The following is a 27,799-nucleotide window of genomic DNA, read 5'->3' as shown; positions in this document are numbered from 1 at the left end:
TCTGAGTTCAAGGCAGCCTGGTCTACAGAGAGTTCTAGGACAAAGGGACAGTTAGAAACCCTAACTTTAAAAAAAACAACCCACCTCTTTCTTCCACCATTTCCCTAGTCCCATGGGCTCTCACTCCAAGGACACCACTTCTATTAGTTTCTGAGCCTTCATCTGGCTGTTATTTATACAAGCATGTACAATTAAAACTTCACATTCATTTCTCAAACAATAGCACAGTTACACATTGATTTTTTTCATTTAATTGATCTTGGAGTTCTTTCCAAACAAGACTTGTGCTGCCCCTTCCCACTGCTGCTGTCCTGCTTCATATGCAGACAAACCACATTTTATTTTAGAAATCTCCAGGAGACAGTCTGTTGTTTATCCAGAAAAAAAATGGGGGGGTGTGTCCTAAGCCTCAGTACTTGGGAGGCAGAAGGAAAAAGATCTCTGTGAGTTTGAGGCCAGCCTGGTCTCTGCAGAGAGTTCCAGGACAGCCTGGTTTTCACGGTGAGACCCTGTCTCAGAAACAAAACTAAACCACTAACATTATAGAAAGAAGAGGCTAGAAATGGAAGGTTAGTGGGTTAGTGGCTAAAGCGACCTTGCGGGGAGGTGGCAGGAAAGGCTCAGAACAGCTGCAGGAGGTGACAATGACCAACCTGCTCCACCTGCGACATTGCAGTTTTCGGATATCAGCCTTTGGTCTGGCCCGGGCTGCAGACAGCCTGAGACCAGGACCCCCCACCCCCAGCCCCATCTCAGTCACAGCCCCTAACTGGAGAAGTGGAAGTGGCAAGTGACAAGGCAAAACCAGGGCAATCTCCTCAGCGGTACTGCCACAAAGAAAAACAAGACCAGGGGGCTGGAGAGATGGCTCAGAGGTTAAGAGCACTGGCTGCTCTTTAGAGGTCCTGAGTTCAATTCCCAGCAACCACATGGTGGCTCACACCCATCTGTAATGAGATCTAGTGCCCTCTTCTGGCCTGCAAGTATACATGCAAGCAGAACTGTATATGCAATAAATAAAGATTTATTTTAAAAAAAAAAGAAAAACAAGACCATCATTCACTATTATTATTTCAGTAGTTAAAACTGGATAAAATAGACCTGGTGGCAGTGATGCATGCAAGCCTTTAGTCCCTGCACTCAGAAGGCAGAGACAGGTGAATCTCTGTGAGTTCAAGGTCAGCCTGGTCTACAGAGTGAGTTCCAGGACAGTTAGGGCTACACAGAGAAACCCTCTTGAAAAATTGAGGAAAAAAGAGAAGAAGAAAATTCAGTTCCTCAGCCTCGCCCACTGCACAGTCTCAGTGGCCACCGTGGCCAGTGGGGCCGTCCTGGATGCGCAGCTCCCAGCATCCCTGTCAATGCAGCATGTTCTACTTCTCGCGCGACTATTAAAGATGAAGTGAGAGGCTGAGAGACGGCACGGCAATGAAGGGTGCTTTGTTGCTCTTGTAGAGAATCGGGGTTCAGTTCCCAGGACCCACACTGTGGCTTGTGACCTCTGTCACTCCAGTTTCGGGGAATCCGATGCCTCTTCTGGCCTCCTCGGGCACCAGGCGCAGATGTGGTGTTTCGTACGTGCAAGCAGGCAAAATGTACACATAAAATGAAAATTTAAATCTGAAAAGAAAAGCTTTTAAGAGAGGGAAGGGGGGTCTAGCAAGATGGCTCTGTGGGCGAAAGTGTTGGCCATCAAGTCTCATGGCCCGAATTCAAGCCCAGGACCCACAAGGTGGAGGGAGAGGATTGACTCGGGCAGGCTGCCCTCTGCCCTCCCTCCTATTGACACACACACAATAAGTAGGTAGATGCGGCAGGGGGCAGGCTTGGTGGTGTGCATCTTGCAATCCCAGTATTTGGGAGGCTGAGGTGGGAGGATCTCAAGCTTGAGGTCAGCTTGGGCTTCCAGAGAGACCTTACCTAAAACAAAAACAATGCTAAAGGGCTAACTCAGCGGACTAGCAAATGTGAGACCCTGCCTTCAATTTCCAGAGCACCAGAGAAGCACAACAGAGTGACAGCTAAAATGTCTAAATGTGCTCTGTGACCCTGGGCCAAATAGTAATCCAGGAAGGGGCAAAATATTGACAAAACTTGAATGTGGTCTGAGATTAAAGAATAGATGTAAGCACTGTTAGTTTCCTAATTTTTTCAAAAAGATTTCCTGTGTATGAGTGTTTGCCTGAACACACGTCACACAGAGTCAAGCATACACACACACACGCACAGGCACACACACACACACGCACATGCACAGGCACACACACACACACACACAAAACCACATACAGGCAGTAATGTTGGAGGCCAACAGAGGGCGCCAGATCACCTGGAGACAGAGTTAGAGACAGCTATGAGCTGCCATGTGGGTGCTGGGAACAGAGCAAGCAGGGTTCTGTGCAAGAGCAAGGGTTCTTAGCCACTGAGCCATCTCTCCAGCCTCTAACTTCCTGATTTCACAAAACCACACTGTAGTTGTGTAAGAGTTAACATTTACAGGAGCTTCATGCAGAAAACTTGAACATTCTCAGCACTGTTTTGCAACTTAATCTCTGAAATGATTAAGAGATAAAAAAGATTTTAAAAAAATTTTAAAATTATATATCCAATTATTCACTTGGAGGGAAAGGAGAGTACATGCCTCCCTGACTGTCAACACCTACAAACGGACTTTATAATACAACGGTGGGATCAGCATGGCCGCTTCTGTCTGTTTGACACTAGAGATTAATGTGTTGTCCTGAACAACTTAAGGACAGTCTGGTTTGGAGGTGATGAATGCAGCCCTTCCTGCAGGCTGGGTTGGAAGAAAGCTGGATGGATGCCATTTGATTTGTGGTATGACCTGGACAAGCTGCTTCTCCCCCCTGGACCTTGGAGCCCTAGTGTAAAGACACCCTTGCACCTCCAGAGGGCGCTTCATGATGTTCTAGGCTAAGAGACAGTGAGAGGCCTGGGGATAAGGCTCAGTCTGTACACTTGCCATGCAATGTGAGGACCTGAGTTCAACCCTCAGAACCCACATAAAAACCAGGGCAGGGGCACATACTTGGACAACCAGGAGGATCACTGGGCTCACTGGCCAGCCGGTTTAAGTAGGGCAATGAGAGGCCCTGTCTCAAAACACACAGGCTGTTCAAAGTAAAGGTCGATCCAGGACTCCCCAGGAATATCGAGAGAGTCTCTGTCTCAAAACAAAAAACCATGAGATGAACAGTGCCTGGGGAGGAATACCCAGCAAGTGCCCTCGGCCTCCACACATGGAATGCATGTACACACATATGCACCCTCACAAACACAACAAGTGGGCTGAGACAAGATGACCCAGAGAACCTAGAATAAACACATCTCCCATCCTCCAAAAAGTCTGAGAGTTTCCTCACAGGGGCAGGGTGTCTACAGTCCAGTAGCTGGAGGTCTGTGTGCAGGCCATTATGGAGATCCTCTTCCATACCGTGGTCCCGCACCGTTCCCACAGCTCACATGGCTGTGCACCTCCTGGGGGCCCTGGGCTCTCCATTTGCCATCTTCCTGGTGCTTTCTGTGGAACACAAGACTCCTGTTGTTTGAGATGCATCAGCTCTGCCTCCCCCTCCCCCCGCCCAGGGTTGGTTTGTGTCCTAATTCCCTGTGGGGCTTTGAGCTAGGGAAGACACAATTGCTGTTCTTCAGAACACTTGGGAGACCTCAGTGCTTAAGAGCACTTGTTGCTCTTCCAGAGGACCAGAGTTCTGTTCACAACCCTGGCATGGTGGCTCATAACTGCCCCTTCCCGGTGATCCAACATCTTCTGATACACATGCAAGCAAAACACTCAGACACAGATAAAATAAATATATAAACATTTTAAAAAGAATATTGGGGGGGGCAGATGTGGTGTACAAGCCTTTAATCCCAGCACTGGGAGGGAGAGGAAGGGGGATCTCTGTGAGTTTAAGGCCAGCTTGGTCAACAGAACAAATTCAAGGCCAGACAAGACTACATAATGAGACTCTGGCTCAAAAAAGCAAAGAACCCCAAAACAACAACAACAACAAAAAAATAACAATAAAAAACTTGAGTTGGGCCGGGCGGTGGTGGTGCACACCTTTTAATCCCAGCACTCAGGAAGCAGAGGCAGGTGGATCTCTGTGAGTTCAAGCCAGCCTGGTCTACAAAGTTAGATATAGGACAGCCAGGACTGCTAGACAGAGAAACCCTGTCTCAATAAACAAAACAAAACAACAATAAAAAAGGTACCATCTTATTTTACTATTTATGTAAGTACCTGAGGGCAATAATAAAATAATCTTACAAGCTTGAATTTTTTCCCAAGTACTAACATGGATTACTTGGAGACAAAGTTTCACTACAAAGCCTTAGCTGACCTAAAGCTTGCTATGTAGAGCAGACCAGCCTGGAACCAGTAGTGTGCCTCCTGCCTCTGCCTCCTGAGTGCTGGAATTAAAACCCAGATGTTTTGGTTGTGGTGGTTGTTTAAAGAGTATTTTGGAAAATGAGGTTGAGGATAGAGCTCAGCTGGTGGAATACCTGCCTGGCATACACCAAACCCTGAGATCTTCCCCCAGTAACATATGAAATGGGGTGTACTGTCTGTAGCTCACCTCTAATGCCAGCCCTTGAGAGGCAGAGGCAGGACGATCACAAAAGTCATTCTGAGCTACAAATTGAGTTTGAGGCTAGCTTGTGCTACATGAGACCAAGTCTCAAAAAAAAAAAAAAGTTCTTGGAAAGCAAAAATAACTATTCCCTAATCCCTCCACCCTGAAATGCCTGCACTCCTCACGTGGCCTAGAGGAGGTGTGGGAGAGCCACCATGCAAGAGCTATTTTTCCTGTTGCTTCATAGCTAAGGCAGCCTTCGTGGCTGCCAGTAACTGCCTACTAGCCCATACTGCGGCTGCCCCATGCTGCCCATGTTGAGGACACTCTATTGTGTAAGGCTTTTTTATCAACCAGCTTGGCTTTAATGAGGGATTAGTTCCACAGCTTTTGGTCCTGCTTGTTTGAAAGTCCCAAGTCACTATGGGAATCTCAAATTAAGTTTTGGGGAGTGGCATGGTTAATTAAGTACCTTATGCTGGCCTCAGAAGGCTCAACTCAATGTTTAAGCCAGTCTGTGGCTCTTTTCCCCTAATGAAAAAGAATTCCTAAAAAAAAAAAAAAAGAAGAAAAAGAATTCCTAAGGCTGTTTTTGGCCTTATTCCAAACTAGAAGGCAGAGACAGTTGGGGAGGTAAAGATTATAGTGTCATTGGTGACTTTGGTGGTTGTGAAGGGCACGGGGGTTCACTGGCTATATTACTCAAAGACATGACGGGTAAGGAGGCCTTAGTTTGCCCCAGACCAGTCCCACAGATGTCTGGCCTGAGCGGTCCTTCAAGGGCCCAAGCATTCCGGCCAGGGCTCACTTACCAGCCAGGCCTCTCCTGCCGATGGCCACAAGGCCCTCAAACAGTTCTTTGCTGGGGTTCTTCCCAGCTGTGGCCACACCATGTAGCCAGATGAGGAGCATCCGGTGACCATGCTCCTGGTAGCTCCTGGTTCCTGCAGAAGATGAGAGTAGAGGCCACCATGGCACCTTCCCAGAGCATGTATATGCTGCCCTCTACTGCATCCTAAATGCACCCAGCAGGAGAGAGGCCTTTCTCTGCTATAGGCAGCCTGAGGTGGAGGTCAGGGTCACAGTATACACAGCTTCTCAGATCGGGTGGGTGGGTGATTGGTGTCTCAGGTCAAAGAACTTCCACAGCCTCAGGTTTTCTCTGAGGCATCTACTTGCCTACTCTAAAAAATGGCTCATGTTAGCCAGGCAGGGGTGGCACATGCTTTTAATCCCTGCCCTTGGGACGCAGAGGCAGGCAGATCTCTGTGAATTTGAGGCCAGCCTGGTCTACCAAGCGAGTTCCAGGACAGCTAGGAATGTTATACAGAGAAACCCTTTCAAGAAAAATTAAAAAAAAATGCTTATGTCTTCAAGGTACTGGGTTACCCAATGATATGCTTTCTTTCTAACAGTCTACACCTCGGGCACATGTTGGATCTAACATACAGATTAGATCTAACATAAAAAGCAGCCTAGTGAGAGGCAGCTGGCCGTCTTTGTGCCCTGGCACTGGTTTATGGTTTTCAGCCTTAGATGCTCTCTAGAAAGCTCTAAAAATTCTACCTACTTTTGACCCATCCATTGACAATGCATATGTTTGTATCTTCTGGGCTTCCTCATGTATAGGAATCACAGCATTTGAAATGAAGAATTTACTCTTTTCCTTTTCCAGTATTTATGTTTCTCTCTCTCTGTCTCTATCTCTGTCTCTTGTCTCTGTGTGTGTGTGTGTGTGTGTGTGTGCGCGCGCGCGCATGTGTGAGTGTTTATGCTGCATGGGTGTGTGATGCATATGAGTGAGTGTGTGCATATGGTGTGAGTACCTGTGCCCTTGCATGTGGAGGCCAAAGTTGAGCATCGCGTCCGGCTCTGTCACTCTTACTCGTGTGAATCAGGTCTCACTGAAGCTGAAGTGTGCTGTGCCGTGCTGTGCTGTGCTGTGCTAGGTTGGCTGGCTAACAAGTCCTAATGATGCTTCGTTATCTGCACATCCACCACCCCCAGCACTGAGGTTAAAGATGCACGGAGCCATGCCCAGCTTTTACGTGAGTGCTGTGGATCTGAACTCCGGTCCTCACGTTTGCACACCGAGCGTTCTCACCCACTGAGTCATTGCCCCGACGTGATATTCTTTTTGTCTATTTCTTTTTCATGCCTTTGTACCAGGGTCTAGATGTCTCAACTGATTTTAAATAAGACTGCCAACAGTGGCCTCTCTTTTTCTCTACAGGGAATGGCGTTAGCTGAGTGCATAAACCATGGGTATGGAAACCAGGGGTATGGGTTCAGCAGATTCTGCAAAATTTAAGGTCACAAAGGGGGGGGGGGTAGAATAGGGACACACAGCCTGTGCAAGAAGCCAGGAGTGCTTTGGAAGTAGCGTGGGCTGTGGGCTACATGAGCTTCTGAACTCAGAGCTCATCTCACATGCCCCCATCCCTGGCTGCCCTGGTGGAAGGCAGGGTAAGATGGTACCTATCCACTGCTGCTCAATGGCACAGATGTGAGCCTCCGTGAACTCCCAGGAATATGCCAGTTTCTTCCACTCGTTGGGCCTCAGACCCCGAGAGGCCAGTTGCCAAAGCACAGAGCGGAGCTGCTGTGTTTCCTGCCGGTGGTCTTGTTTAAAGGTCAGGTTCTTCCTAGCGGGGTCGCTGATGTCCCTGCATGAAAGGTGGTCCTGTGGGGGCAGATCCCAAAAGTGCAGGAGCCGTCTGAGGCCTGCCTCATGATCTTAACACAGGTGATAGAGCCAGGAACCCGAATCAGCATGGGCCTGAGGCTTCACGTCTGCCACCCTGTGTGTGTCTTGCCTTGACCATTGGATCCCACACTGTTCCTCCCTCTGGAACTCACCTCCTTGACTTTTAACCCGATGCCATAGTCAAAAGAGCACTACCATGGCACCTCTTCCACAAAGCCTCCGACCAGAGACCCCCCCGGTTCTCACCCCACTTCTCTGTCACCCATGAAATTTATGTATCCAAACCAATTCACTCCTTGGCCAAGATCTCACCAGCACAGAATTGAGGCTGCCTCCTTTCAACATGTCTGGCTGCTTGCCCATCTCCAGGTCCTCACTATCTGAGCAGTACCCAAGGCAGAGATGAGCACCCACTTAGAGACAGGGCCCCAGAATCGGTTGAGGCTCCACACACAGTCAAGGCTTTCCAACAGGAGATGAATGGAGGTGTTACCTTCTCCCATCTGTAGAAGCGATCAGCTTTTATGATCATGTCCACCAGACCAACGTGGTTGCTTCGGGCGGCCACTGCCAGGGCTGTTTTTCCTTGCTGCAAAGAAGAGGTAGAGAAGCCGGAGCTCCTGCAGGGCAGTGCAGGGCAGCCTCTAGACTTACTATTATTCCAGCAACCACTTCCAGTTTCATCAGGACCAACTGTGCCCAGAGCTGGGCTGGAGAGATGGCTCAGAGGTTGAGAGCCCTTGCCATTCTACCATGAGGACTAGTTTGGATCCTGGCACCCACACTGGGTGGTTCACAACTACCTGCAACTCCACCTTTTCTGACTACCAATAATCTGCACACACACTCTTCTGGCCTCCGTGGATATATACACTCACACAAGAACAGGCATATACACGCTTAGAGCAGTGGGTCTCAGCCTTCCTATTGCTGTGACCCTTTAATTTAGTTCTTCATGTTGTGGTGACACCCAACCATACATTGCTACTTCATAAGTTTAATTTTGCTATTGTCATGGATCATAACATAAATATCTGACCCAAAGGGGTCACGACCCACAGGTTGAGAGCCACTGGCCTAGGGTCTATCAAGCCAAGCAGCCTTCATTCCCTCTTCAACCCCACAACGACATGATGTCCCCACTCTCGTTTCTCAGATGAAGAAATCAGAGCCTGGAGTTGGCTTGGGCCATCCTGCCGTACCTGCCTACCAATCCCCAGCCACCAGACCCATTGCTCCAGGCCTCCCACACGGCCAATCACCTGCAGGGGTCTGCAGGGACGTGGGAAACTGCTCTTTAGATGTAGCCAGCTTCCTGGGTTCAGCTCAAAGCCGTGAGTTCAGCCCAAGGCTGACTTCTGTCTCACCCCACCCCATGGCCTCCAGCCATCTAAGGAAGGGGCCACCCTGAGTCACCCTGAATTCTGTTGCATGGCCAGGGAGGTGTTAGGCAGTGTGATGCTGGCTGATCCTGCTACCTCTGACACCCACCCATGTGACTTACAGAACTAACAGTCTGGTGGGCGAGGGGTGAAACAGAAACCAACCACAGCCCCAGCAGACCGTAGGGCCACAGTTGAGGCCTCAGAGGACAAAGGGTGTCGTGGAGACAGGTTTTTGAGTTACACAGGAGGTCCTGAGACTATGAGAGCAGGGACGAGGAATTGGTAGCAGTGTCTCTGACCCCAAGGGAGCAGTGGAAGCCTGACAGAGGGGCTGCCTAGAGCAGAGGTACCTTATCTCGCAGGCTTAAGTCAACTCCAGCCACGAGGAGCATCTCAGCCACATCCTGCCAGGCATACTCGGCAGCGAGGTGGAGGGGAGTCTGCTGCCTCTGGAGAGAAGACAGGGGGAGGTGACGCACGCAGAAAGCATATGGGAGCCATGCATGGTGGTTCATGCCTTTAATCCCAGTACTCAGGAGCTCTGTGAGTTCAATCCCAACCTGGTCTATATAGTGGTTCCAGAATAGCCAGGACTACACAGAGACCCTGTCTCGGAAAAAAAAAAAAAAACAATAAAATAAACAGGGACTGGAGAGATGGTGTGGTGGTTAAGAGCATTTGCTGCTCTTCCAGAGGTCCTGAGTTCAATTCCCGGCAAACACATGGTGGCTCATAACCATCCATAATGAGATCGGGTGCCCTCTTCTGGCCTACAGGCATGCATGCAGGCAGAACACTGTATACATGATAGATAGATAGATAGATAGATAGATAGATAGATAGATAGATAGATAGATAGGAAGAGCAGGCACCGTTTTTGCAGAAGATCCTATTTGAGTTCCCAGAACCCACAATGCGTAGCGCACAGTTGCCTGTACCTCCAGCTCCAGGAGATCTGATGCCCCCCATGGCCTCCCAGAGCCCCTGCACACACATAGCATACACACACAGGTAGCATATAGTCACACAGATACTCACATGTACACACACACATACACACACAAATTTTAAAAACCAACAACGTTGGGAAGCTAAAAAGCTAGGCCATGCTGGGAGACCCCTGGGTCTGAGTGGTTTCCGCAGTCACTTACAATATCCGTGGCATCCAGATCACTGTGGGCATCTATGAGGAGCTGGACCAGGCCAGGGAAGTTGTGCCTCACAGCAAGGTGTATAGGAACAGTGCCCTGCTATGGAGAGACATGGAGATTAATCAGTAAGTCCCTCCCAGGACTGCAGATTGGAGGTGGGGTGGGGTTAACGTGGCCATTGTAGTCTCTCAAACAATATAGGTGACGTGAGGCAGGCACAGCCACAATGCCTGAAACTGGAGGATCCATAGGAGGGCAGTAGTCTTCATGCTGGGTTAGAGGCTCTGCTGTGCCAGCCTTGGGTATATGTACACGGCACATTTAAAAGATTTAAAAGAGAAATTATATTTTTGAAATACATATCTCCTTCTTTATATTATGATTATATATATATATATATATATATATATATATATATATATATATATATATATGAAAGCAGGCTTGGTAAGGTCAAAACAGTTTGCAAGTGGTAGATAGTACCAAGGCCTCAGGGCCAGGTTCTCTCTCTCTCTCTCTCTCTCTCGCTCACCCACCCATACCCACCCATGCACATACAGGTTCCTTTATTTATTTATTTATTTTCAAGACAGGGTTTCTTTGTGCAGCCTTGACTGTCCTGAAACGCACTCTGTAGACCAGACTAATGGCTTTGAACTCACAGAGTCCACCTGACTCTGCCTCCTGAGAGCTGGGATTAAAGGCGTGCGCCACCACCACGCAGCAACACACAGGTTTGTTATTTCTCCCTTTCTGTTTCTCTCTCTCTCTCTCTCACACACACACACACTTTTTATTTCTCTTTTTCTCTGTGTGCCTCTCTCTGTCTCTCTCCATTTCCTGTCTCTGTCTCTCCCCAACCTCTGCCCCCAGAGCAAACCAATTTATTTAGCAAAACTGAGAAGACTACCAAGATAGGAGGATCTGGGGTTTCTGATAACAACATCTGTCCTGACCACAGGATTACACAGCCCCTGAAGGTTTCTAATAGGGAAAGGGTGAACACCTGGGCTGGAGAGACGGCTCAGCTGGTATTCACCATGCGAGCATGAGGACCTGACTTCAGATCCCAGCACCCACATAAAAAGTCACAGGTGGCAGGACACACCTGTGACCGCAGGGCTGGGGAGCACAGTCAGAAGGACCCTGCTGCCTCAAAAAATAATATGGGGAGTGATTGAGGAAGACCTCTAATGTTGACCTCTGGCCTCTACACACGCACGCACACAAACACGCACGCACATACACACACACACTCACACACACACACACACAAACACCAGAAAGACAGAGAATATAATTAAGTGGTCAGTGGCTGGACTGGCAAACATTAAAGATTGCTAGGCGCAGGCAGTTCAGCTGGGAGGATGGCCAAGCTGGGTTTCAACACTGTCCCTGACAAAGCGTCAGAAATGAAATGCCACTATTATTAGTCCCTGCCCCACCCCAACCACAAGGGAGAGGAAGGGCCTAGTTCTCCCTTCTGTGTTTAATATAATCACAGGAGACTCAGTGGGGGGTCCCTTCAACCCAGGCCCAACACTTACCCTGTCTGCCACGTTTGTGCACCCGCCTGCCTTGATGAGTGCCCAGGACACATCCTCAGAGCCACCAAGGGCTGCATAGTGGAGGCAGCTCAGCTTTTTCTGGAGAGAAACAGGTATCAGGGCACTATTCCAAGGATCTCTCATGTGACAGGCACCGAGGTTCATATTCCACTCGAGTCTCATGGCCGGAGTCGTTGGTGATTGGCCCAGGCCTGTGGCCTTTACTACATAGCTACACTGTGGAGATGCCAAGACCAGAACCCAGGGTGACTATTCACCAATCTTGGAGGGCTGGCTACCTGGGTGAGGGCATTGACGTTGCTCCCGGCATTGAGGAGTAGCCTCACACAGTCCGTGTGGATCCCTTCAGCGGCTGCATGCAAAGCGGTCAGACCCTCCTGAAACACACAGGGAAAGGGACGGAGTCTGGGGAAGCGGAAGCCAGACCTGGAGTTAAGGGCACACACCTATCTCTGTCCTCTTGAGCTCTCAGCCACCTATGAGTGAGGAATGCGCATGACCTGCTGACCTCATCATCGCCTCTACCCATGTCCTCCTTGCCCTCTGACCCACTTCGCCCTCATTAGTCTAGCCCCTCCTAAGTCAGAAAGCCACCCCGACCATCCAGGCAGTGGCGACTTCTCATGGTTTGTTGGTTTGTTTGTTTTGTGTGTGCATATGTTTTTTTGAGACAAGGTTTCTCTGTGCAGCCCTAGGTGTCCTAGAACTCACTCTGTAGCCCAGGCTGGCCTTGAATTCACAGAGATCCGCCTGCCTCTGCCTCCCAAGTACTGGGATTAAAGGCGTGCACCACCATGCCTGCTCGTGTTTTGACAATCCTATCTGGCTCCCTGCTCAGCCAGGTCCCTGGGAAGACTGCTCACTTCCTCCTGGTGGGTGTCAGTATGAGAACATGCCCTGCCCCAGCTCTCTACCAAGACAAAGAACACTGCCCCCCAGGCTGGGGGTTCCCCAAAGACAGAGCCAGCAAGCACCTCCTCTGTCTGCATCCCCAGCTGATGACTCACTGTGTTCTGCTCCTCCAGGTCTAGTCCAATGTCCACAAGTCTCTGTAGCACAGCTGTGTGGCCCCGGCTGGCAGCCAGGTGCAGAGCCGTGTTCCCCTCCTGCAGGAAGAACACAGATGACAGAGTCCCCAGATTCAGTATGTCACAGAACCCACTGGAGCTGCCCACCTCATTTCACAGATACAGAGGTTAAGGCCCAGAGCAACATGTCCAGGGTTACAGAACAAGTCTGACGAGCGTCATGCCTGTCACCACCAAAAGCTACAACCAGGCATATGTCCTGCACATACTCTTGCTCCTTATGATTCAAGGCAGCTGCATTATTTTAAAAACAAAATAAGGGCTGGGAATGTACATCCGTTTGTAGAGTGATTACCCAGCTTACACAGAGCTTGTTCAGTCCCCAGGACTATAAAAATCAGGCATGGCAGTGCCACCTAGAAAGTCAGTGCTTGGGAGCTGGGGGCAAGAAGATGGTCCCAGATCATTTTCTGATACATACTGAGCTTGCAGCCAGCCTGGACTATATGAGACTGTGTTAAAGAAAGGAGGGGGTGGAGGGGAGAGGCAGGGAGAGGAGCAGAGAAAAATGTAGAGCTCAATAAAAATCAATTAAAAAAAAAAGAAAGAAGGGGGTGGGGTGGAGAGAAAGAGAGAAAAAGAAAAGAAATTTCATCTTGGACATCTCACACCTCACCAGCTGGCCCATGTGCCCACTAGAAGAACATCAGACACACGACACATTCTGGCCTTTGGGAGCCTTTCCCCCAAGCAGAACTTGGGTCAGAAGTAGCCTCTATGACGCTGGAGAGATGGCTCAGTGGTTAAGAGCACTTGCTCTTCCAGAGAACCTGGGTTCAATTCCCAGCACCTACATGGTGGCTCACAACCATCTGACACCCTCTTCTGACCTCAGGAAAAACATTCATGCACCATAAAAGAAATCTGAAAAAAAAAAAAACAGGTAGGCCTAGGAGGTGCCAGGACCAAGGACAAGGAGTGCAGCTGGCCAGGGGTTCAGTGTGCCTCTCAGCCACACGGTACCTTGTCTTTGACACTGTGGTCACAGCCAGAGCCCACGAGGAAGTCCAGAGCATCCAGCTGTCCATGTTCCGCAGCTCTGTGAAATGCTGTTCTTCCCAGCTGACCAGAAGACAAGAGCCAGTGAGCCTCCGCAGGCTGCCCTGCACACACCGCCCCTGCCCAGAGCCAGTGAGCCCCTGCCCAGAGCCAGTGAGCCTCCGCAGGCTGCCCTGCACACACCGCCCCTGCCCGCGGGCCTGGGCTTTCCTCGCCTCTCGCGCCCCATCCTCCCTGCCACTGGGCCCCAGGTTCTGAACAGCAGCCCCTTTGTTGGGAGGAGACCCTCCTCCGGCCACAGTTCCTCAGTGGCTCCCTGCTGCCAGTCATATGAAGAGAGAATCCTCAGGTTTGAGACAGAGCTCCATGGGGATCCTCTGCCCTTTGGACTTCCCCTCTCATGATTCTGGCCTGCCAGAAATCACACACTCAGAACTCTTTCCTGCCCTTGAAGTTCCAGGATGCTTTCCACGCCTTTCCAATTACTCTCCCTCCCTAACCTCCCCCTCCCTTCTCTGGGAAACAGAGACAGGCTCTTTTCTCTAACCTGTCTAGTCCTTGATGGAAGGGAGAGCCAGCCACGTTCTGATTTCATCCTGCCCGTCTGTATACCTGTCATGTCCCCTCCGGGGACGCTAAGGGTAGAATAGTTTTCCTAGCTGATCTAAGAATGGATCCAGGTGTGCAGTGTCCCTAGTAGAGCCTGAGCCAATAAGACACATCCAAAGAGTGTCTCAACTGACAGGGTACACCCAGTGAAGTACCAGCCAATGGGAGAGTTGAATAGGTTTGCAAGGGTGATACCTTGTCTGCATGGTCCAAGGCCACATCCTCCAGGTCTTCCATGACAAAGGCCAGCACAGGCATGTGTCCTTTCTGAGCCGCACAGTGCAGTAAGGTCAGACCATCCTGGAAACAAGCCAGTGGGGAGGGGGGGAGGCTGGAGTCTGTGAAGGGCCCCTCTTATACACTGCCTGTTTCCCAGCATACAGTTGCCATGGTAACAATGCTGTCAATGGTGAAGAGAGCCCATGCATGACCCAGGGAGGCAGCCACCAATCAGGATGCTAGAAGCCAAAAGCCTGGCTCCACGCTCATCAACTCTGGTTTGGGACCCATTGCCTTCACCTCTCCGAGTTTGCAATTACACACAGATTGCCTCAGTCTTTGCCAAGTCAGAGCATAGGAAAAGTATTTAAGTGTCGTCTCTAGCTGGCCTGGAACTTGCTATGTAGACAGGCTGACCTCGAACACATAGAAATCCTCCTGCCTCTGCCTCCTGAATGTTGGGATTACAGGTGTGCGCCACCAAACAGTTGATTCCAAACTGTAAGCTGACGCAGCACGTGCAGCCCCAAGAACATCCCACAGAGCAGTGTGTAAGGAACAGGGCTGGAGAGATGGCTCGGCAGGCTGCTCTCCCAGAGGACCTGGGTTCAAGTCCCAGCACTCACATCAAACGGCTCACACAGGTTTATCACTCCAGTTCCAGGGCCATTTAGGGTATTTAAATGCATGTGGTACGATTAAACTCACTCACTCTCTCTCTCTCTCTCTCTCTCTCTCTCTCTCTCTCTCTCTCTCACACACACACACACACACACACACACACACACACTTGTAAAAATGAATAAAAAATGAAGCCAGCAACTGAGCGTTCAGTGTACAGTCACTAAGACCTGACCTTCCAGGGTGAAAAAGGCCAGATGTGCACCCCTGGATCTGGAGTCAAGAGGTCTTTGAGAGGGAAGGGGAGGTAGGAAGAGAGAGGTCCCTTGTGGGATATTTAAATGACGAAGATTCGCGAAGGACAAATGACCCAGAACTTCCGCCCCTGCCACATTAAGGTTGGAGTCCCTGGGCACTGTTTTTTCTTTTTTAAAAATATTTTTAGAGATGGAGAGATGGCTCAGCAGTTAGGAACACTTATTGCTCTTGCAGAGGACCCAGTTCCCAGTACCAGTACCCACATGGCAGTTCACAGCCATGCCTAATTCCAGTTCCAGGGGATTCAAAAGGCACATGTGGTACACATACATTCACACAGGCAAAACATTTATACACATAAAGATTTTTTTTTTAAGAAATGTGTGTGTGTGTTCTGCCCCGCCCTTCCTTCCCTCAAAGGCCAGAAAAGGCTGAGATCCCCCTGGACCTGAAGTTATAGTTAGTTATGAGCTTGGGTCAGAGAGCACTCGTAACCATGGAGCCATCTCTCGGGCCCCCTGGAATACTGTTTTCCAGTGCTCACCAACCACTGATGCAGCCTAAGAATCGGCAGAACACTGGTCTATGTCTTGATAGCTGTGAGCTCAGTGAGTCTGACTTTGAGGTCTGTGGCTTTTGTTGTAAGTAAACTCTAGATAATGATAAGTGTGCCGAAGTAATTAAAGGGCAATAAACAACGCTCGAAATTCACGCTGAGTGTATCCAAAATATGCAATAATCCCAAAAAGCTCATCAGTGAGAAATTCACCAACTAAAGTACTTTAGAAAAATGCCAGGTATGGCACATGACTATAGTCCTCCTCGCTACTCAAGAGGCTGGTGGGGAGGATCACCTGAGACCAGGAGCTAAGGGCTAGCCTGGGCAATACAGCAAGACACCCCTCTCAATAAACAGCCTAGGGTAGCCTCACATTTGCTGTGCAGCCAAGAATAACTTTGACCTTCTTGCCCTTCACCACCAGAGTGACCACTATACTTAATTTATGTAGTGCTGGGGACCAAACCCAGGGTCTCGTGAATTCTACCAACTAAGCTACATCCCCAGGCCTGTTCTTACTATTTTGTTGTCCCAAGGAAGCCACATAGAATGTCTAGGCTGGCTTCTGTGAGCCACTGGAGAAACTGAGGACATTATCCTAGATGTCCCAACTCTCCGTGCAGAAGTTCCAGATACCCTACAGTCCAGTCAACCCAAGCCTACCTCATGGGTTAACCTGGGCAAAGCAAGAGGGATGGCCTAGCCAGCCACGGAGCTATGAACAATATCAGCAAGGCACTGAGGAGGCTGAGGCAGGAGGATAACAAGTTCAAGAACATGGAGGACTTGTTCTTGTATGTAGTAAGACCCTTCCTCAAACTGAAAAAAGAAAATGATCCCAGGCACACTGATGTCTATAATCCACTTCAGAGACTGAGGCAGGAGAATTGCATCGAGGTCACACTGGGCTACACAGTGGGTTCCAGGTGAGCCTGGGTTGCAGAGTAAGACCCTGTCTACACAACCAAAAGATGAAAGGGGGTGGGGAGGAGGTAATAAAGAAAAAGAGTAAGTCCTAGTTATTTTAACTAAAGTCCAGTTACACTGGTCACTAAATTTTAGAGTGTTTTGCTGCAAAGATCATAAGACAGGGGCGATCTAAGTGGAAACCATTTAAGTTGAGAAATCTAAACTGGGGCTTGGATAGACGACAAGGTGGGCAGAGCCACTTGCAGCCTGACAATCTGAGGTTGATCCCCAGGTACTACACAGTGGAAGAACAGAAACAGCTTCTGCAAGTTGTACACACACACACATGCAAGCACATGCATACACACACACACACACGCACGCACGCACGCATGCATGCGCGTGCACATGCGCACACACAATAAAAATAATTTTTAAAATTAAAGAATGCCTAAAATGGGTGGACAAGGGCACTTTTTTTCTAGAAACTTGGAGCGAAGGTTAGGTTATGGTTATTGGAGTTCCAGATGGTTGCAAACTGCCATGTGGGTGCTGGGACCCGAACTCCAGCCTCCCTCTGCCTCTGTCTTTTCCTGTGTGAACTCCTATGATCACAGGGGCCCATGTGGATAACTCAGAAAAAAAATCTTCCCATTTCAACATCTATTATCTTATTTTTGCAAAATTCCTTTTGTCATTTTAGATTCTGGGGGTTCCTAAGGAAGACCTCCAGCCTCAGCGCATCTTCCCAACTGCCCTGTAGGGTGTTGGGCAACCCTGTCTGTAAATACGGAAATCAGCTGGCCAGACAGCTGGAGAATTTCCACCCCAGAGCAGGGAGGGCTGGAACAACCAAATGAGAGACAATTGTCTGATGAAAATATTCCCGCCCTTTCTCTATCTAGCTTAGGAGGGGCTTCCAAGGGCTCAGCTCAGCGGAGCTGCAAGGTTCCAGGGGGCAGGCACACTGCCAGTGGCAGAAGCAGGTGGGAGACGAGGGGAGGCAGAGAGGGGGCTAGGGGGAGAGCTGGGGGGGTGCGGGGCTGCCAGCTGAGACCTTACCTTGCTCTCACAGTGGACCTTGGCCCCAGCGTTGACGAGAATCTGCACGATCTGCAAGTGGCCGAACCAGGCAGACAGGAGAAGTGCATTCATCCCAAACTAGGGGAGAGGACAGAGGGAAGGGAGGAGACAGAGGAGTGGCTGTGTCCACGTGGCCAAACCGTTCATTTTATAGGTGCCACTCAGTCCGGAGAGCCCCAAGCTCTAGGCACTTAAAAGTCAGAAAGTTTTGCTGGATTTTTATAGATTTTATTTTTATTTATTTATTTTTTTATTTTTATTTTCTTGGTTTTTCGAGGCAGGGTTTCTATGTGGTTTTGGAGCCTGTCCTAGAACTAGCTCTTGTAGACCAGGCTGGTCTCGAACTCACAGAGATCCGCCTGCCTCTGCCTCCCAAGTGCTGGGATTAAAGGCGTGCGCCACCACCACCCGGCTTTGCTGGCTTTTTAAACGACGTATTTATTTTGTTTTATATTTATAGATATTTAAAGGGGTTTTGCTATGTATATGTAAGTGCATCCGTCACATGTGTGCTGGTGCCAGAGGAGGCCGGAAGAACATGACAGTTTCCCTGAAACTGGAGTATGGATGGTTGTGAGCCACCATGTGGATTCTGAGAATCAAATGTGGGTCCTCTGCAAGAGTAACAAGCGCTCTAAACCACCCAGCCATCTCTGCAACCCTAGGTTTGCTAGTTTGTTTTGTTTTGTGGCACAGGGTTCTCTGTTTATCTCTGGCTGTCCTGGAACTCTTTCCTTAGACCAGGCTGGCCTTGAACTCACAGAGATCCAGGCTGATAAACTGTTGGAAACTTTATTTTGCTAGATGAAACCTAAAATTAAAATAACTGCCATCTACTCTCATTGCTACTTCCGTAAAAGGACCATTTAAAAGAAACCACTTGGAGGGAAGAGATCTCACATTTGCTTGGCTGTCGTTGTTGTTACTGTTGCTTTGAGATAGGTTCACACGTAGCCCAGGCTGGCCTCAAGCTATGTAGCTAAAGATGACTTTGGACTCCAGATCCTCCTGCCTCCACCGCCCAAATGCTGCAAACATAGTGTTTGTCACCACGTCCAGCTTGCATTTATTGTATGTGCGTGCAGTGGAGAGCGTGTGTAGGCTGAAAGAGAACCTTATACTTAGCTCTTTCCTTCCACCTTCTCGTGGCTTCCAAGGACTGAATGATTGATTTAGGTTACCAGGCTGCACAGCCCACTAAGTCATCTCACCTGCCTTTGTTTGTTTGAATCACTGTTTAGCCCTGACTGGTCTGGAACTCACTATGTAGACCAGGCTGGCTTCAAACGCACAGAGGTCGTCTGCTTCTGCCTCGTAAATGCTGGGATTAAAGGCGTACGACACAACACCCAGTGGTGTTTAGTTAGTGAGTTAAAGTTAGCTTGGGGGCTGGGTGTGTAACTCAGCTGGTAAAGAGCTTGCCTCGCGCGTGTGAAGTCCTGGCTGTAATCCTCGGCACCTCATAAACTGGACACCTGGAGTCCCAGCCCTATAGAGCGCTCAGGGAATGGAGGCAGCAGAAACAGAAGTTCATGGTCATTCTTGAGTTTGGGGCCAGCTTGGATTCCCCGAGAGCCTCTCTCTATGGGTTCCTCTTTCTTTCTTTATTCCTTCCTCCCCACCCCCATGCTGAGGATAAAACCCAGGACCTCGTGCGTGCTAGACAGCCACTCCAGAACCGAGCCACACCTCCAGCCCGAAGTATCCATTGCTAAGTATATCCGTACCAAATGGCGCTGCCAGATTCAGTCCTTCTAAACCTGTGGCAGCAATTCTGCAGATCCTGTCTTAGGGCTCCCTCCCCTTCAAGCAGAGCGCCATCTACTGATCTGCCCAGTCTGTCCCAGGACACAGTTTCTTAGGTGCTGACCAGGGCAGAGTCCCGCGGCCTATCACCCTCTTCTTGGCCCCTTTGCTAAGTGGGCCATCATTGATCCACGTGACTATTTGCTCTATGACTTACCAGTCTCCCTCATCACGTAGTATTGTGAAGGACCGAAAACGTTCCCAGAACTGAAAGGCCATTGATAATAGCCCTTTCTTCCTGCGCCAGGGAAAAGGAATGGGACAAAGTCTCACCAACTCCTAAGACCGACTTGGGCCCAGGCTGTACCTAAGCATCTGCATGTCGGTGGCAATCTCACCAATGACAACTTGTTCGGAGGTCAGACAGAATGAGGATGTCCTTGCTCCCGAGACAGGAAGACAGGTGCGTGTCACACAGAACTCCTTACCGAGTCCACGTCGTCCACAGCGGCCCCATGCTCCAGGAGCAGCCGCACAGCCTGCTCATGCCCAGCACCTGCAGCCCAGTGCAGGGCCACTCTCCCCACCTGCCAGGAGGGGAGGGAACTTGTCATTCCACCCTGCCTGGCCAGCCCCCAGCACCCTCCCTACCGAGACAGCTGGCCTGCAGGGAGGAAGGGCTGTTGGTGGCTCTGGTGACCAGCTGGTGGGGAATCCAGTCCTTCTTGGGGTCCCTTTTCTCTGGTATGGTACAGTCAAAACAAATATAAGATACACTAACTGGACCCATCTGTCCCTGCCTGAAACTCTTCATGGCTCCCCACTGCTCTTGGGGCAAACGCCTGAACCTGAGCCTACAAGCCCTTGTGTGGCCTGGCACTGCCCCCTTTGCTTCTCAGAGAGGCCAGATGGTTTCCAGCTCCAAATCTTTCTTCCTACTGGGAAGCCACATGTGACCTAAGACAGCTCTCAGTGTCCCCAAGGGAGACCGAGTGTCTGGTTCTTCCCTCACAATGAGCCGAAAGGGCCTGACCGTCTGGTTCGCTCTCCACCACCCTGGGAGTTTATCCTGGTTTCTGGCTCTCGGTCCATCTGAACAGACTGGGCCACCAGCCTCCTCTGGATAGTCCACATCTCTGCCGTCTCAGTTCATGAGAGGCAGCCAAGGGAACACTACTTTTCAGTGTAATCTCTGGACACCAGCTCTCTCCTCTCGGGGCTTCTGCCACACCGTCCCATCCACCTGGAACACTGCTCTTCGCCTCAGCCCAGCTCACCCCGTGGAAGCTTTCTGGGATACCTCCAGGTGGAAGAAAGCCCCTTGGACCCCTCCCTGTACTGTGGGAATGAGACAGTTAGCTTGTGGGCTTTGCTGGGACCACAGCTGTCATGGGTTCTGCTGCTCTGTTTCCAGCAACTAGCATAGGATATGTTCTTAGTAAATTCTTAGTGAATGAATGAATAAACCAGTGTTCATGAGGGAATACACTTAATGAATGAATGAAGACATCAGTGAGTATGCATGTAAACATAATTAGTGGATGGAAGGATGGATGGATGGATGGATGGATGGATGGATGGATGGATGGACAGACTAACAGATGGATGGGCAAACAGACAAAGCACTATCATACTACTAGGCCATGCTTCCCTGCAGGTACTTACTTGTTCAGGAACTGAGACTAATCACCAAGCACATGCTGTGTGACCTGAAGTGACCTGCCTCTGCCCCACTATAGTCTTGAACTATACACAGGGCCAATACTTTCTACTCTCCTCAGCTCTCCAGGGCTAAATGTCAGCCACCAAGAAGCTGGTGGCTGAGTGCTATGAAGACCAGAACACACCAGACACACTTATAATTCTTGTTACTATTTCCACACCTCCCAAGCTGGTTCTGAAAACTGTCCTCTAGACAGGGGACCTTCTGCTGCAATCAAGGGTCCTGCATTCAATGCCTACTAATCAAGCCTTAGTATAGCATCCAAAAAGTTCCTCCAAGCCAGAAGTTCTGAGTCAGAGAGGGGTCACCCTGCATGGTATCCAGGCCTGTCTTCAGTATCCACTTAGAAGACACGCTTCTTCCTCTATCCCCATCCCCAGCAGGGGACCCTGCTTCCCTGTCTGATTATTGGACTCTCAGCGTGGGCCTGTGCCTCCTGCAGCTTTTTACACAAGCACGGACGGCTTGCTAAGAGAGCTGAACTCAACTGCTACCTCACATTCGTGCCCCAGTGTCTGGAGTCTGGTCCCCCGTGGTCCCCAGAATCCTGCCCACATGTACCTCCCCACCTTTGTTTTTTAGATAGGCCTTCCAGATGGGCCCCACAGGCTCAAAGTCTGAGCTCTGGACTTGCCAAAGCCTGGATTGGGATCCTGACCCTTAGGCCAGCTCCAGCGATGAAGACAGAACATGGGCCTCCCCCTCTGCCAAGTCAGTGCACACAATCACACCTCCTCAGATGCAGTGACTTGTCCCCCTGGAGGCAGCACCGTTCTGTACTTACGTGGTTCCTAGCCCTGATGTTAACCCTCTTCTCAAACAGCTCCTTCATCCTCCCCACCTGATTCCAGCGTGAGGCCTCATGGAGCTGTCTCTCCAGGGGAAGCACTGGGAAGCAAGAGGGATTCCAGGTGAGAGGAAGGGAACACATACTTGGGGATGCACTTGGGGAAGGGTGGAATTCATTCCCAGTAGAGCCAGTGACCACCTAGCTAAAATCTACTCAGTGTAGAAGACAGTGAGGAGTTAGTGGGCCAGAGGTAGGATGTCCCACTTTTAGACCTTCCTATCCCTCGTTTTTCTGTCTCCTCTCACCTCTAAACCTTTTCACCTCCACGTCTAGGGCCCATTCCACTTTGCCCAGATGAAGGCTTCTCTCTCCTTCCTCAAAGCACCCCCAGGGCACCGGGAGAAGGCTTAGGTAAAGTGAGTGATCTGGCAAGAGTTCAGATCCCTAGAACCCAATTTAAAAGAAAAAAAAAAAAACAGGACTGGCAAGATGGGTCAGAGAGGAAAGGTTCTTGCTGCTAAGCCTGATCCCAGGACCTCCATGATAGAGGGAGGGAATTTCTCCTGCAAGTTGCCCTTTGGCATTCACTTGAGCACCATGGCACAAGCACACACACACACACACAAATAAATAAATAGATATGTAGGTTAAAAGATGGGTCAACAGGTAAAGAGCACTTACTGCTCCTTCAGAGGATCTGAGTTCAGTTCCCAGTACCTATGTTGGGCCACTTACAACTGCCTGTCTGTCACTCTAGCTTAAGGGGATCAACGCTCTCTTTCCACCTCTGCAGGCACCCACCCATGCACACACAGACACACACATGCACACACAAGAAAACAAAAAGAGGGGCCTGGAGAGATGGCTCAGAGGTTAAGAGCATTGCCTGCTCTTCCAAAGGTCCTGAGTTCAATTCCCAGCAACCACATGGTGGCTCACAACCACCTGTAATGAGGTCTGGTTCCCTCTTCTGGCCTGAAGGCATACACACAGACAGAATATTGTATACATAATAAATAAATAAATATTAAAAAAAAAGAAAGTCTAAAAGGGAGGAGGGTAGTGAAACGGCTCTGTCGGTAAGGACATTTGCCACCAAGCCTGACAATCCCCAAGACCCACATAACGAGAGGAAAGAACTGACTCTAGGAAGTTGTCCTCTGACCACCACAGGCACACCACACACACACACACACACACACACACACACACACACACACACACACACACACGATGGAGGAAGGTCATTGGCTAATAAAGGAACTGCCTTGGCCCATCTCATTGGTTAGGAGATAGGTGGGAGGAGTAAACAGAACAGAACGCTGGGAGGAAGAGGAAGTGAGCTCAGACTCGACAGCTCTCCTCTCGGGAGCAGACGCCTTCAGAGAGACGCCATGGAGCAGACGCCTTCAGAGAGACGCCATGCCCCGCTCCCGGGCAGACACACGTGATGAAGCTCTGACCTAGAATCTTCCTGGTAAGACCGGTGCTCACAGATTATTAGAGATGGGTTGATCAGTATATCAGAATTAGCCAATAAGGGCAAAAGCTAAAGGGCCAGGCAGTGATTAAAAGAATACAGTGTCTGTGTAATTATTTCGGGGCATAAACTAGCCAGGCAGGCGGCTGGGGTGTTGGGGACGCAGCCCCGCCGCCGCGCCCCTATTACTACACACAAATAAATAAATATAAAAGGAAGCTCAAGCTGGCCCAGAAGGTGAAGCGTTTGCCAAGCAAGCCTGTTGACATGAGTTCGATTCCCGGAGCCCATGTGAAGAACCAAATGCATCTGTAATTTTGTCACTAGAAAGGGGACAGAAACAGGAGAGTTGCCCAGAAGTTTGAAGGCCAGCTAGTTTGGAGTATGCACCACAGTTTGGCAGAAATAGCAAGAGAGATGCTGCCTCAAAACAAGGTGGAAAACAGAAAACAACAAACAAACAAAAAACAAGGTGGAAGGAGAGAGTCGACTCCTGACTGTCACACATGAACATTTGGGCACCCAGGGACAGATGCCAGCATCTTAGCAGGGCCGCAAGCTCGGAAGTGACAAAGTTAAGAATGAAACCTTATCTGTTCCATCACTCCACCCCACACATTTCCAGCCTCAATAATGCACACCAGGCTCTCTGACATCTGAGCATTTATCAGCGCTGGGTTCTCGGCCCCGAATCTCTCAACACACCCTCAACACTTCAGTATTCTCCCTTTGATCGTGAGAGTCCTTAACGCTTCTTTGACCCCAGCAGAAAGCTGTGATCACTCTGAAATAACCAGCTCTTTGCTGGGTGCTGTGACACACACCCGTGCATTCCATGGCAGCCTCAGCTGCTTAGCAAGTTGAAATCCAGCCTGGGCTATGCAGCCTGGGCTACCTGTGTCATAAAGGTTGGTGTGGGGAGATGACCTGGAGAGATGGCAGCTGTTGCTCTTACAGAGCCCTTGAGTTCAATTCCCAGTACCCACATCTGCTGGCTAGCAACTGCCTATAACTCCAGGTCCTGGAAACCTGATGCTCCCTTCTGGCTTCATCTTCAGGTTACACACAAGCACACGGAAGCATGCACACACGTTAACGCATGTGCACACGTGCGCGTGCACACACACACACACACACACAAAGATAATAAAGTAAGGCACATGCTTTTAAACCCAGCACTCAGAGACGGTAGAAGGCAAATGTAGGCAAAGGTACAGCCTGGTCTACATAGTGAGCTCCAGGACAGCCAGGAATACACAAAGAGAATCTGTCTCCGAAATTTAATTAATTAATTAAAAAGTAAAAGTCTTGGGGCTGGAGAGATGGCTCAGAGGTTAAGAGCATTGCCTGCTCTTCCAAAGGTCCTGAGTTCAATTCCCAGCAACCACATGGTGGCTCACAACTACCTGTAATGAGGTCTGGTTCCCTCTTCTGGCCTGCAGGCATACACACAGACAGAATATTGTATACATAATAAATATTAAAAAAAGTAAAGGTCTTAAAAGCAACACTTATGTCTAGTGGAGCCCAGCACCCATTTCTCATTCATCTGGGCAGATAGTAACAGCTGGCTTCAGCATGTTGAATTCCAGGGGGCAGGACTGGGGATTGGAGAAAGCACTCTGGGATCAGTGGTCAGGGTTCAGCCCAGACAGCCTCGGAGAAGACAGTGACACAGTCTTCTCTCCTCTCCCAGGCAGAGCACCAAAAGGCTCCCAGGAGAGCTGATGGCCACAGGTATGCCTACCACACACCTAGGGGGACCTGGCGCTGGGTACATTCTGAAAGAGATTCTGAAGTTCCTTATTTCACTCAGGGCTGGAGCTGACCACAGCCCCTCTTTTCTAGGTCCTGGTTCCTCCTGTGATATGCTGTCTACAGTCCATTTTATTATAGGTGAACTGGGGTCTTTAGGTTTTCGTTTTGTCGTTGGGGGTGGTGGTAGGGACGGTGGGGGTTGACAGGGTCTGTAACCCAGGCTGGCTTTGAACTCCCTAAGTAGCCAAGGATGGAAGATGATGTTGAATTCCTGATCCTCCTGCCTCCATTTCCCTAGTACTAGGATTACAGATGTGTGCCTCCGTGCTTGGTTCACATGGTGCGTGAGATGGAACCCACAGCTTTGCACACATTAAGCAAATATTGCACCTGCCGAACTGCGCCCCATGCCTGATTTCAGCATTTCTACTACTATACAGTCATGTGACCTCATCCCGTCCCTCAGCTTTCTCATCTGAAAAATGGAGATGACAGTAGGCCCTACCCACATAGTCGCAAAGGTAGAAGACCCGCCTGACCTGTGTCTCAAAGCCAAGCACACAAAGCAAGATATTAACAAGGATTGCTGTCACCCCTGGCTTGCCCCGCCCAGGACACAATGAGTCCCAGATGTGCGGCTACTGTTCCCTATGCTTGTGCATCGTTCCTCCCAGAGTCACAGAGAAGCCCGAGATGACCCACAGAGACCGAGGTGGGCATGTGAAGGGCCAGCCTCTCCCTGGGCCGCCCTCTGTGAACGTGGGATCCCCCATGGGCCTCGGGCCCCACCATGTCCACCCGCCCTCGGCACCGGGACTCACAGCCGTGGGTCTCCCAAGCCAGCTCCTCCTCCATTCCGCTGCTCCGCTCGCTCGTGCTGGGCTCGTAGCTGCCTGGGGCTAGGAGTGCACGGAGCCGGGAGCGCGCAGGGGGCGGGGGAGTGGGCGGCAGAGGTTCTCCGTAGATCCCGCCCGCTGTCAGCCCAACTGTGAGTCTGATCTGCACATTCATATCCCACCTTCAGCTCCCACTCCCGCTGTGCCTTCTAGCTGCCCTAAGTCCCCTGCGTGCAACCCCCCTGGGACCCTCTCAGCCTTGATGTCTGTCGCAATAGCACTCTGGACTCTTCAGACCCGGCTACCCCATCAAGCCTGTGGGCATAAGACAAAAGTTGTTAGATGTATTCACGATCAGAAACAAAACCAGGTTACAGCGACAAGGGGTATCAATTACATCACTTAACTTGGCCAAAAACTAAAAGCAAACAAACAACGACAACAACAGCAACAAAACACCAAGAAAGCTGACCAAGGCCAGATGTCAGGGCAGAAGGTGCAATTGTTCCAGCCAAGTGTGCTCTGCTGGGGGCAGCAGCCAGAGGCTGACATTCTGGAATCCAGTCTGGCAATAAGGGGGGAATACTTCACCAGATGGAAGAAAAATAAATCAAAGCTAAACAAAATCAACAAAATCAACGTTGTAAAAATTCCTCCAGCAAAATGAACCATCCTCTGCGCTAAGAAACTGCTATTCCTTTCTGTGTGGACTGGATCTCCAACCCTTCCTCCTCAGCGGGCTAGTTCCTGGTCATTCTTTATGGAGATGAGCTGAAGTCATATTCCCAGCGTTAATGGTGCCACCCACCTTCACTTCTCCACCTCGCAGTGGCCTTTAACTGCTACAACATGGTCACAATCTTACAATTCTGTGACTAGGCCCACTGCTCCCCACTTTGAGCCCATTTCTCTGTAATTTCATGCTCAAAAGAAACAAAAGAAATAAAAATAAATAAATAAAATCTCAAAAAAAAAAGAAACAAAAGAAGTTTTTTTTCTTCTTTCTTTATTGGTGTTTGGTGGGTGTATTTTGTTTTCTTTTGAGATCAAATCTAGCTATGTTGCCCAGGTTGGTCTCCAACACATGGCCTTGTGTGATCTCTCACTCAGTTTCCCTCCGGAGACAAGTGTGTGTAGTCTCTCTGACAACCCCGCAGGATCCTGGGATACCCTGGAGCCATCCATTGTCTTCCCCAGAAGCTCACACCAGTTAAACTTTTGAGTGTGGCAGTATTTTACTCTGAGTTCTTTCACGACCCCTCCTTCTTGATTCTCTTTGTGCTGTTTTGTTCTCTGTTAGAAGAACGGAAGGGGAAAAGGGACGGGGGTGTAGGGGGGGTGTGAGGGAAAGTGAAATTCAAATCTAGGGGATGTTAGACGGCCCCCTGATGGGAGCCCGGATGCAGATGTTTGCAGTTCCACTGTTCACGTGACGTTTGGACACTGTCCAGGTGTCTCTGGATTTTCGTCCCACCCTGCCCTTGCTGGAGGGAATGCTCTGACTAGTGACGTGTGACCAGAAGATTTATCCAAGCCTCAAAGGACTACTCAGAATGGCCCCTAGGGACCTCAAGTGCTAGACTTTGGGGCCTCCCTCTCGAACAGATGAATTAAAGACAAACGAATGGTTTGGGGGTGCTGAGACAAGGTCTTGTATGGAGAAGGGTGATTTTTGCACTGTCCTGCTGTTTAGAACAGATCAAATCTAC

General features: G+C 49.8%; 1 protein-coding gene across 2 annotated transcripts; it reads right to left on the bottom strand.

Annotated features, from left to right (window-relative positions):
* Window positions 1–145: 145 nt before the first annotated feature.
* Ankdd1a (ankyrin repeat and death domain containing 1A) lies at window positions 146–26,181 on the bottom strand. 2 transcript variants are annotated; one of them, XM_075965453.1, is made up of 16 exons: window positions 26,076–26,171; window positions 22,011–22,114; window positions 19,992–20,090; window positions 17,737–17,835; window positions 14,304–14,408; window positions 13,464–13,562; window positions 12,420–12,518; window positions 11,691–11,789; window positions 11,392–11,490; window positions 9,845–9,943; window positions 9,044–9,142; window positions 7,802–7,897; window positions 7,080–7,284; window positions 5,414–5,545; window positions 1,054–3,541; window positions 146–856 (listed from the first exon to the last, which is right to left on the bottom strand). In XM_075965453.1, exons 1-15 carry the CDS (start codon window positions 26,107–26,109, stop codon window positions 3,480–3,482), a joined length of 1,530 nt encoding a protein of 509 aa, XP_075821568.1. In that variant the 5' UTR covers window positions 26,110–26,171; the 3' UTR covers window positions 146–856; window positions 1,054–3,479. The 2 variants fall into 2 exon arrangements, with proteins under 2 accessions (XP_075821568.1, XP_075821569.1); XM_075965454.1 differs by lacking the exon at window positions 22,011–22,114 and having other exon boundaries at window positions 26,076–26,181.
* Window positions 26,182–27,799: the final 1,618 nt, after the last annotated feature.

This window comes from Microtus pennsylvanicus, chromosome 3 (assembly GCF_037038515.1).
Source record: "Microtus pennsylvanicus isolate mMicPen1 chromosome 3, mMicPen1.hap1, whole genome shotgun sequence".
Classification (NCBI taxonomy): Eukaryota; Metazoa; Chordata; class Mammalia; order Rodentia; family Cricetidae; genus Microtus; species Microtus pennsylvanicus.
The sequence above is the reverse complement of the archived record's forward strand: the minus strand, read 5'-3'. Positions and strand labels throughout refer to the sequence as shown.

Coding starts and splice junctions, on each gene's coding strand:
- Ankdd1a (XM_075965453.1), bottom strand. CDS start 26,109: ATGGAGGAGGAGCTGGCTTGGGAGACCCACGGCT. Junction 11,491..11,690: donor ACGTCAATGCCCTCACCCAG/GTAGCCAGCCCT, acceptor GTTTCTCTCCAG/AAAAAGCTGAGCTGCCTCCA. Junction 5,546..7,079: donor CATTGAGCAGCAGTGGATAG/GTACCATCTTAC, acceptor CATCTTCTGCAG/GAACCAGGAGCTACCAGGAG.